We start from the raw sequence: 11,240 nt of genomic DNA, 5'->3' as shown, positions 1-11,240 counted from the left end.
TCTGAATAGTTATAGTGATACAACTTTTGCACTCAGAAAATGATTAAAAAATTTCCTCTGCATGTCTCAAGAAGCAAAAGAAGTGAGAAGGATTGTTCTGCATGTGATAAAACACTAATGAGTTCTAACAGCTGAAGCAGCTTTTGCTACTCATTGATCTACAGATTAATAAAGATTATTGTTAAAAGGGGTAATTCTGAACATTTCATGACCTCCTGTCATGCAAAGAATTTCATTTATTCTTGCTCTGTGCTCCAGGAGGTCACTTTGTACTAGCAAAGAACCAAATGAAGACACATAAAAGTGTAGTACTATGGGACCACAAGGAACTGAATTGATTCTTACAATTCAATCATCTAATTTGCAAATGGTTGAAAGATAACCCAATGGACAAAAAAAATTATTTTTGCCTGAAGTCTGAAGTAATAATCAAAAGTGTCTGGTCTACTGCACAATAATCTCCTGATGTCTCTTGGTAACTGAGTTGCCAAATGGAAACCCTTGCAGGAGGACAAAGGGCTTGAGCCTATTTTATATTCAACAAATATGAACAGTGTAATTGTCTTCCATCTGATGGGTGGGAATCTTTTGGGAAATTGCTCCTCTGACATTACAAAATAGTGAAATAGAAAACAATTTTTCTATCATATTCATCAATTTAATCTTGTCCTGACAGATGACTGAAGCAATAGCAATTCTTTTCTCTACATTCTTGTCCTTAAAATATATGCACTTTGAAGGCATAATTATGTTTTATAGCATAACTTTATCTATTATTAACTAGCATTATTTTTTGTGATGATAAACTAAACTTTCTTGCCATTTAGCATTTACTCAAATGCTACTATACCCTAGGACAGCTACACACAGTTTGATGAGCTCAGAAAACTTGCTGAGGGTGCCCTCAACACCGATGTTCATGCTGCTAACAAAGATGTTAAACTTTGTTACTTTGCACTGCTAAAGAAGATGCAAGCCTATTGCAGAGAGTGTAATGGTTTCAATTTAAGACACATTCTTTATTATATGCATTATTAAAAATCAGTAGTCTGTTAATCAGTGAATTTTCTGCTACTCAAATGCACCTCTGTAGTACAATCAAAACTTTACAGTTAGTTGAAATATTATGCATGTATAAATTACAGCATAAAAATGAGATTTATATGTAAGTCTTATGTATGTGCTTCTGTATTTGATTACAGATCTGATGGTAATGAGTCCATTCCTATCCCAGGAGGAATGAGAGTTCAATGCCAACAGAGAAAAGAATGGAAACTCAGTGAAAAAAGTGTGTATTAAAATTCAAACACCAAAAGAGAATACAGTCCTTGTTAACAGCAAGGCAAAATCTCCAGTTATTCCCAAGTAAAAGCAGGTTTTCACTATAACATTCAAGGTGTGTGTGCACCACTACACCTAATGGCATATTCATTTAACTTTTGTTTTAACCAGTATTATCTTGCTTTCTCAGATGTCTCTTCTTCATTCCTTCTCATTCTTTCAGTTACATCTCTGGACTAGCTCTTAGAGAAGTCATTGAGGTGGCTGTTGACATGACTTGAGGTCAGCTGATAGAGCAGACAAAGAACCTTTTCCAGTCCTCTCCTCCTGAAGAGCAAACGAGACAGTGTATGCTCTGATCCTGTCAGGCTGAGCACAGCAGGAGTTTTATGTCCTAGTCCTCCTTCAATTTTCTTTCAATAATTACTGGAGGCAGGTTAATTAAAACCAAGACTTTTGTACATGGCATTAAGTGATATCAATGATGTCCTGGCATATCTCTTACAGAATCACTGGAAAGTTGTCAGGATGTTGCATGGAGTTAATTTGCTGAGTCACTTACAGCAGAACACGCAGTATTTTCATAGCAACAATGCAGCATGGTATCAGATTTTACATTTTGCAACGCCATGTTGCTAATAACACCTTGTGAAATACATCAGATGGATGAGAAAGGTAGAGAAGGAATAACAAGAAAATATACTTTATACCTTATATCTGAACACAAAGATATTACTATAATTTAAAAAAAAAAGCCTAAGAAGAAGGCCTGTCTATTTTGTTTTATAATAAGTGGCTGTAAGCATTTTAATGCATACAAAAAGCAGGTATGATTATAACAAATACTTAAATCTTTTGGCTTTTAAAGTATTTATTTTTATGCACAAGCTATTGTAAAGTATTCCATGGAGTTCAGAAGGACAGTTGCCTCATGTGGACTATAAAGAAATTATTAATCTCTCTCATTTGGAAGATGTCTGAAGGGAATCCTTGAGACTCCACGCTCCTTCTGCAGTCTTTCTATATCTCCTCTCCTCTCCTCTCCTCTCCTCTCCTCTCCTCTCCTCTCCTCTCCTCTCCTCTCCTCTCCTCTCCTCTCCTCTCCTCTCCTCTCCTCTCCTCTCCTCTCCTCTCCTCTCCTCTCCTCTCCTCTCCTCTCCTCTCCTCTCCTCTCCTCTCCTCTCCTCTCCTCTCCTCTCCTCTCCTCTCCTCTCCTCTCCTCTCCTCTCCTCTCCTCTCCCCTCCTCCCCCTCCCCTCCCCTCCCCTCCCCTCCCCTCCCCTCCCCTCCCCTCCCCTCCCCTCCCCTCCCCTCCCCTCCCCTCCCCTCCCCTCCCCTCCCCTCCCCTCCCCTCCCCTCCCCTCCCCTCCCCTCCCCTCCCCTCCCCTCCCCTCCCCTCCCCTCCCCTCCCCTCCCCTCCCCTCCCCTCCCCTTCCCTCCCCTCCCCTCCCCTCCCCTCCCCTCCCCTCCCCTTCCCTCCTCTCCCCTCTTTCTTTCTCTGTTTCTCTCTACCCAATTTTCCTCTCTTAGGGTGATCACATCCTCCAGAACAGCTATATACCCCTTTTCATTTTTTTTTCCCAGTTATGGTTTCAATGGAGTTGTTTATTGTTATATAAATTATTTAGCACTGTTTTGCTTTAATCCAGTAAAAAAAAGTATCTGTTAGCAAGGAACCTGGTGGCCGTGCCTCAGGGGCAGATCCCAGCAACTGCCCTCTCTGAGGTACAGAGTAGAAGCAGAGCAATGGGGCTCTTAATCTAGATGTGTTACTTAAGTGCCTGAAATTAGAAAGGTGTAATTTAAGAAAACAGGGATTTGGATACAAAAAACAGAGATGTGTTTTCCTGGAGGCCTTAACATCTCTTACAGCATTTGTTGACAATTCTTTTCTTGATTCCTGTGTGAAATCGAGAAATTTCAGAAATATTTTGCTTGGTTTTTACTGTGTTGAATGACTTGTTGAATACTCAGTCATGATGAATTCCAAAGTATTGGATCAAATGAAGTATTATTGTCTTGCTAAATACTATGAGTGATTTAAAATAATAGTCCAAATATTTCAAATTTAATAATAAAATTAGGCTCTGGAGTAAAAGTTGTTCTGTACACGTGTGTTTGAATTAATGAAACTGCCCTTATTTTCAGATGAAGTTTCACTAGTCTTTTGATTTAGTACTGCATCAAGTCATGATGAAAAATTAGTATACTCTACAATATAGAGTTCATGTAGAATGAGTCAAAAATTGGCTGGTGTTCCTCAAAAAGTAGCTGTCTTTGGGGAAATCACCAGTGAATACATGTGGGTTTTCTAGAGAATGGAAACCTGCAGCTGTTCTACACTTACATCAACAGTCTATGGATGGCACAATGATTTAGGAGTGGGTTGTCTAGCTGGCTTTGTGACTCAGGCTTATTTAAAGAATTAATGCTTTAATAAGGAAAAATACAATGTTAAAAGTCTAGCACTTGGGAGTGTGTTGTTCTGCTGAGAGTGGAGAAATGCACTGGGAACAGCCCCAGCTCTGAGAGGACTGTGTGTTACTGCAGCCCTGCTCTCCTGCCCTGCACATTCAGAGGATGTGCTGGGGGCAAATACATGTTGTGTCTGCTTAGATGTCCATGCCATCAAAAAAAGGGGGTAAAGAGTGTGAAGAAATGCATTTATAACCATCAGGCTCAGACAACATGAGTTCACAGAGGGAAATTTATGTTCATCTAATCTAGTATCTTTCTACAAGAAGGTCACCGGTGTAGTGGGTGAAGGGAAGAGAGTGGACATTTCCCTGGGTTTTAGTATGGCTTTTGATATTTTTGTCCTTCCTAGCATGCTCCTGGGAAAGTTGTCCAGCAGTGGAATGAGCAGGCTCACGGTGTGCTGGGTGGAGAACAGACTGGATGGGACTACACTGACTGGTGACCATTTAGGAGTGTGCTCCTCAGAAATCCAGTCTAGGATCAGTTCTGCTCCATGTACTTATCAATGTTCTGGATGCAGGAGGAGAATGCACCTGGTTTCAGCTGGGGTACAGCTAATATTCTTCACAGTGGCTAGTACAGAGCTATATTTTGAATTTCTTCTGAACACAGGGCTGATGCTACAGAGATGTTTTTGTTACTGCTGAGCAGAGCTTACACAGAGCCAAGGCCTTTTCTGCTTTTGAACTGTCATGCTGTCAGGGAAGCTGGGAGTGCCTGGGAGGTCAGGAGGAGACAAAGCCAGAACAGGTGACCCAAACTGACCAAATGGATATTCCAGACCATGTGACATCATGCTCAGGATATAAAGTGGAGGGAAGAAGAAGGAGAGTGGAACATATGAATTGATGGCTTTTATCTTCCCAAGTCATTTTACATTTGATAGGACCCGGGTCCTCTGGAGATGACTGAATACCTGCCTGCCCATGGGAAGCAGTGATTTAATTTCTTGCTTTCCTTTGCTTTTGCTTTCCCTCTTATATTCTGTTTATCTGAACCCATGAGTTTTCTAACTTCAACCCTTCCAATTCTCTCCCTGATCCTGGGAAATGGAGGATAGAGCGAGTGGCTGCTTGGGACTTGAACTGCTTGCTGGGGTTAAACCTCAGTAGCACTGTTACCATGTTTGATATGAATTATACTCCCTCCTAAAATTTTAATACGTAGATAATAAGGGTTTGGTTGAGTGATTAATGTATCTTTAAATTAATATTAATGTATTGTGCTTACTTTATTCACGTTAAATAAGAAATTCTCAAATGTTACCTTTGGATAAGTAGGAATGATGTGATTGCATCATGCTGGCATTCTCAGAACCTGTGTTGTCCTTGGAAGTTCTGTTGATAGAAACAGGACTGCAGAAAAGAGTGCCAGAGATGTCAATGACAACAGGATAAATGCAGGCATTTTCAGGATTTTATTTGAACACTAGTTGCAAACACTTGGCTTTGTTTATTTTAATTGAGTGTTCACAAAAGTGTTAGACTAATAATTAAATTATAATTACTTTGATCTAAGATTCATAGTTACTTTGCCTATCTAAGAACATTGCACCATTTTGAGCTTGAACTAATAAGGAATTTATATTGTGGCTTAGCCAAGAGTAGACCCAGATAACTACTCTGCTTTTTACTTTTCTCTCTCTTAATACAAAGTTAATTTCATCATGATATGATGAAAAACTACTTATGGAGAAGCTAACCTTCGGTTAATTTCCATATTCATAGCTGAAATGTGAAAAAAATAAATACAGCGCATCTGTGTGCTCTTGAACTTCTTGCATCTTTTTTTTTTTTTCTGTAGAACATCTGATATTGGCTGTGTAAAGACACGAGATTAGACGTGATTCTGATGAATTTACATTGAATTCCTGCCTTTTGTCTTGAACTGTTATGATTACAGGCAGTTTGACTCCAGGCATGCAATACATAATGGCCCGAAATCGCTCCCACTTGAATACATTTGGGGCTGTTGCCATTTAAGAGAGCAGCAGGACGCATAGGCGAGGCTTTAGAATTTACAGCACAGCGCGTCTGGAAGGACGGACCGCAGCACCTATTTGTGCCGACGCTGCACTTGGTTCACGTCAGCCTGGGAACAATCGCGGTGTCCAGCTACGTTGCTTGATATTTCATCTTCTCTTTGAAAACAAAAAAGCCAAAAAAAGGCACAGTACTCACGGGAGCTCACCCGTGAGCGAAGCCCCACGGCCGCCGCAGCTCCCGGGAAGCGCCACTGGCGCAGCTCCCGACCCGCCTCTCTCCCTGCCCACGTTCCCGTGCCCGGCTTTCCGAGTCCCCTCCCATGGCCCGCCCCGCGGCCAGGAGCCAGCCCCGGCCCGGCCCCGGCCTGTCCCCGGGCTGTCCCCGGGCTGTCCCTGCCGGCCGCCGCCGCCGCTCCGCCCTTGCCGCCCGCCCGGACCGCGAGTCCCGAGCCCCGCTGACCGCTTCCAAGGGTGGCAGGTTTCCAGAGCCAGCTCCAGCGCACATAGCATATATGATTGCATATATACAGAGAGATGTATATAAAAGGCTACTTATGCTGACCTCATAATGAGAAACGAGCCAATTCCTGCTTGCAAAGGGACAGCTTTATGTGCAGGCGCACGATGCTGCTGTGCTGGCTGTGACAGACCCCGGCGGGGTGCGAAGGCTCCCGACCTCCCCAAAAGAAGAGACCGGCCCGGTGGTCCCTGGGCTCTGCACCAAGCCGCTCACCTGCAAGCACAGACCATGCCCAGGCCCTGCCGAGGCTCCTGCGGCAGCGCGTCAGATCCCAAGGAGGAATACTTTACAGGTGGGTTTTGTTAGCTATTGTCTTTCGCATGTCTCTTGTTTTCCCCTTGGTCTTTTGTGGGAAAGGGGTAAAAACAAAGGATGTGCCTGGTTGGTAACAGTGCTGTGTGTAATGCAAAACAAGAGCTTGGCTGGCTGTGCTTTTTTATCACATTTTTTTTACTAGTAGTCTGTCAGTAATCTCCAATTAGTATTTCACTCGAGGAAAGGGCACTACCAGCTGCGTGGATGTGGCCTCTCTATGTTTCTGACAGTGTTAACTCCCCCTGCCATTTGAGCATTCTGCAGCTTTCCTAAATGCCGAGCCTGACAATGGGTGGAATAGCACTTGTATTCCTGGCTATACCTGGAAGCAGCACTCCTTTTCCTGGACATTCATGCCATGACGTGCCCTGCACCTTGAGAGCAAAACTGTCCTGCTCTAGTTCCTCAGACTGATGCCTGACGATAGAGGTGGAGAGCAAAATTCCTTATTTAGGTAGTGAGGAGAGTCATGAATTAAGAGTGATTTGTCAATATTATTAAAAACTCATGAGGATGCATAATAGAAACAAGTGCTAATATTAAGGACTTTTTGCAGATGATGCCATCAGCCATTTTTTACTACAGCGGTTGATGAATGAACCTAAATTACCAAGAGGATTTTCAAGGGCTAAGCCTGATGCTATGACTGATATATTTTAGAGAGGCTGGGCTAATTTGTCAGTTGACCAGCCTTTCAATTTGTGCTTAATACTGAGTACACAGTTCAATCTACTCACTGAAATTTAAGGATGTGTAAGTGTTGTTGGATCATGACCTTATTACCCATACAATTCAATTTCTGCACAAACCCCCTGAGGGTTACTTCTGTGTTATCTTATAGGGATTAATAAAATTTAAATTTTGTACAATGCCCTGAAAAGGGTAACACTTTATTGTCCTTGCATTGGGTATTTCACTGGCTTTTACAATAGATTAAAAATTCTGAGCGTGGGATGTTGCAATGTTTCTAAAATAATTTTTGGTTAAGCTTTTTAGTACAGTCCTGCTGGTCTACTGACACAGTTACTTCTAGTCTAGTAGCACTGCTAAAATTACACTCCAGTGATGAGACTTTCAAAATAACTTGTTTCACACTAATATTTGCAATAAAGCCAACTGGGTTACATTTCTCTCAGAAATTAAGTTAACAGTCTTGCTGAGATAGGGTAATTTTTATTGCTGTTTTAATGCCTGTTTATGTTATACCCATATAAGATGAGAAGTGAGGTCCTCATACTTTTGATTCTGCTTATGAAGCATATTTATTACTTTCTAAGGCAACTGTCTTAAAAAATAAGATCAGTTTTTAATAGCATGACTAGGGATTTCCCAAGCAAACTTGCATTTTTTTTTTTTGCTAGAGACAATTACTAGTGAGGTCTATAGAGGTGGGTGCATGTAACATATGCTATATCTATAAATACTTCCACAGGCTGTTACCTGAGTTTCCATGTTTGAAGAGAAGTATTTTAAATTTTAAATCTCATCTCTGACATAGCATGCAATAAACCACAATGGGATCTAGAAGTATTAGATGAAATTATTTTGATAGAAGAACCCTTTCCACCTTAATCCCTATCTGTGCTTAGACTCTGTAGCATTGAGAAGACTGACTTAGGAGAGGATGAGCATGTCTTAAAATGTTAAGAGTCTGATTATGCAGGACTGTGCCCTCATGAAGAATCCTTGCTCTCATAACTGGTGCCACTGTTGACAGGGAAATTATTTTTGTGGGTTATAAACATATTTGTATAACAAAGAGTGTGCAGTATTGGAGTCCCAAAAATGTAGTAAAGCTGTCCTTGGAAAAATTCCTTCAGAAGTTTTATTTTGCAAATTGTCAATTAGATGAACTTCATTCTTTCTGAGTGCAATGAAACAGAAACTCCATTCTTTGATGATACACTCTCTACTGATCCAAATAAGGAAGTATGAAGTTATTTGTTGGTTCCCCAAACTGTATTTACAGCATGCTGTGAACCCAATATAAGCAATGTTCACTTCACATTTAGTACAGGGTGTTTGAACAGAGCACAGTGATGTGTCCAGCAGTCTCTTCATGGGCCACTGAAGTACAGTTGCTCCAGCAGCAAGTGCAGCCAGTGGCCAAATACCAGTGATATATGCTTAAGTTCTCTATATATAAAATTCACAACAATGGATGGTTCCTTCTTTCAAATAATAAAAAACTTTGTCAAAGATTTGACCTCAATAGTCTTGAAGTACTTTTTTTGTAGTACTTGAAGTACTCAAAATATTTTTTTCACTATTTAGAACTATTTCTATTGAACATATTTGGAAAATTAGGATTCATGAGGAATTGTTGCAAATTTATTGATTCACTGACATTCAGAAGAGTATTTTAATAGAAAATATTCCAATAGAATACAGGTCTGGAACTATGACTAAGATACTGAAGCTGCATGTTGCTGTATAGCAACATGCATCTCTGATACCTGTGTGTATGGGAAACTCTTCTGATTAGAATTCCATATGATTTATGACATTCTTTTATTTTCTTATTTTGTTTTGAGTGTTCAGTTTAAATAAAACCCATTATGTACATATAATAGATATAGATGCAAATTGAAGTAATCAATATTGTATTAAAATATCTCTAGCAAAAAAAAAAAAAAGTAAGTTTGCTTGGAAAATCCCCAGTCATGGTATTAAAACTGATCTTATTTTTTAAGACAGTTGTCTTAGAAAGTAATAAATATACTTTATAAGTAGAGTCAAAAGTATGAAGACAAATAGATGAGAATTTGAAAGTAGGCTTCCAGGTCCAAATATAGAGCTTTACTCGGTGACTTGTTTTGTCAAAGATGCTGAGCAGGTGTGTGTGTGACTTCCATCAGAACGCTCACCTGCCCAGGGCTTCTGGGAACACGCCTGTTACTCAGGGCCAGCAATGGGAAATTTCATAAGCCCTTTCCCATACTTCTTTTAAGTTGATCCTTTTTATTGAGTTGGTTGCATGAAGTGCTGTTCTAGGACACCCCCATTTTGCCTCATGTCATTTGTTTTATTTAAGTTTTGGCAGAGGAAAGCCTGGCTTATGTAGCGAGACCACTGAGGGACCCAAGATGTTGGCTGGCAACATTGTGGTGCTTTCTCTTGGCTGTGAACTGGCTCTATTTAATGTTGTGAACTTCCATGAGTATTTTTAAACCAGAAACTATGGTTCTGTTGCAGGTTTGGCACATCCTGTTCTTAATTTCTCCTTGACAGAAGCCAAAAGGGTTTTTATTAACTTCCACCTAATACTAGATGAAAATGGTCCATCACTGGAAATACTGACAGATGTCTTTTGTATCAAAAGCCAGAAACAATATTTAGACATGAGCCCAAGCTTAGAGAGCAAAATATTTTGTTAATGTACCTTCCTTCTTGTTTTCACAATATGTATTTTTCTTCTGCCTCTTGCAGTTTTGCTGTCTAAAATATTGATAGTTTTCTATGTTTTTGCAGCATTTTGAATAAAAATTGGTCATATTATTATGTAGTTTAACTCTGATGGTCCTTGAAGTCATTAATGTACAGACCATCATCCAGCATAGTGAAAATAATTTATTAATTTTATCAATGTAAATTTCTCAATCTGTATCTCCCACTTAAATGCTATTCCATTGTTGCTTTCTTTTCCTTCAAGTATATTGCCACAACATTTTGTCTTAGTGTTTTTTTAAGTAATAGCTGTACATCGCACATATTCATTACTGACAGAGTCCAAATTTTTCAGTGTGGTTTTTTTTTCTTACTATTTTAGTGTTATAAAACTACTTCTGAGGATATAGCAACTGAACTGACATTAAACCTACTTTTCTTCTCAGCACCTTCCCAATTTACATGTTCTCATTGAGCTAGTTTAGATGTGACACAATCAAAATGGCTGTCTTACGTGCAAGAATTTATTATTATTGATTAACTTTGTTTGGCTAGAGTTCTGTGGGAACCAGAAATCTATGCTATAACACCAAAACAGTGCCTCTGCTTCTGCTTTTGCAAATTTTAGCAATAACATGCAAAGCTTCCAAAATATGCTATAGCATATCAGAGCACATAAACTTTATAATTCAGTATCATAGCCTTATCATTTGATAGGATAAAATTATAAGCTGATTATAAATTTTCGTGTAGTCTTTGTGTATTTTGCAGTGCTTACTAGGATATGGTAAAGGAAAAGTTGGATACAGTTAAAGATTTTGTAAGTCAGTGACATTATCTGGCCATTATACAATTTTCAAATATCATATTCTATTTGAGATTTTTTTTTCTGATTAAGAAGGCTGTTTCTATTTGGTTTTGGTTTGTGCCATTTTTTTCCTTTTTGTTTGTTTTATTTATTTAATGTCGTAGTATGTTGACCCTGGCTTGATGCTAGTTGTCTTCCACTCTTTCACTTCCCTTCTCAGCTGTGGAGAGAAAATTGTGGAAGGCTCATGGGTTGAGATAAGGGCAGGGAGAGAACACTCAGTAATTACTATCACAGGAAAAAGGGGGGAAATCAATTCGTTTAATACCAGTCAAATTAGAATTAGGATATAGTAGTGAGAACTAAACCCAAGTCTTAAAAAAAGTCTTCCCACCCTTCAGAGCCTTAACTTCACTCTCTCCTTTCTCTACCTCCTCTCACAGGGTAGGTGCATGGGGAATATGGCTT

The 11,240-nt window shown here is 39.8% G+C and overlaps 1 protein-coding gene and 1 long non-coding RNA gene across 3 annotated transcripts in view; one reads left to right on the top strand and one right to left on the bottom strand.

Annotated features, from left to right (window-relative positions):
- Nucleotides 1–679: 679 nt before the first annotated feature.
- Nucleotides 680–6,524, bottom strand: LOC140681723 (uncharacterized). Its single transcript, XR_012052851.1, has 3 exons — nucleotides 6,305–6,524; nucleotides 5,025–5,113; nucleotides 680–1,608 (listed from the first exon to the last, which is right to left on the bottom strand). It is a non-coding gene; the product is annotated as an uncharacterized lncRNA (long non-coding RNA).
- The window catches only part of RANBP3L (RAN binding protein 3 like), a 33,272-nt gene continuing 27,968 nt past the window's right edge, over nucleotides 5,937–11,240 (top strand). Inside the window, exon 1 of one of the 2 annotated variants that reach the window (XM_032744257.3) lies at nucleotides 5,937–6,554. In XM_032744257.3, coding sequence (XP_032600148.3) covers nucleotides 6,311–6,554 — 244 coding nt within the window. In that variant the 5' untranslated portion in view covers nucleotides 5,937–6,310. The remainder of the gene's footprint in view (nucleotides 6,555–11,240) is intronic. The other variant, XM_032744256.3, reaches the window with a different exon arrangement.

The sequence above is a fragment of the Taeniopygia guttata genome, chromosome Z (genome assembly GCF_048771995.1).
Source record: "Taeniopygia guttata chromosome Z, bTaeGut7.mat, whole genome shotgun sequence".
NCBI lineage: Eukaryota > Metazoa > Chordata > Aves > Passeriformes > Estrildidae > Taeniopygia > Taeniopygia guttata.
The sequence above is the reverse complement of the archived record's forward strand: the minus strand, read 5'-3'. Positions and strand labels throughout refer to the sequence as shown.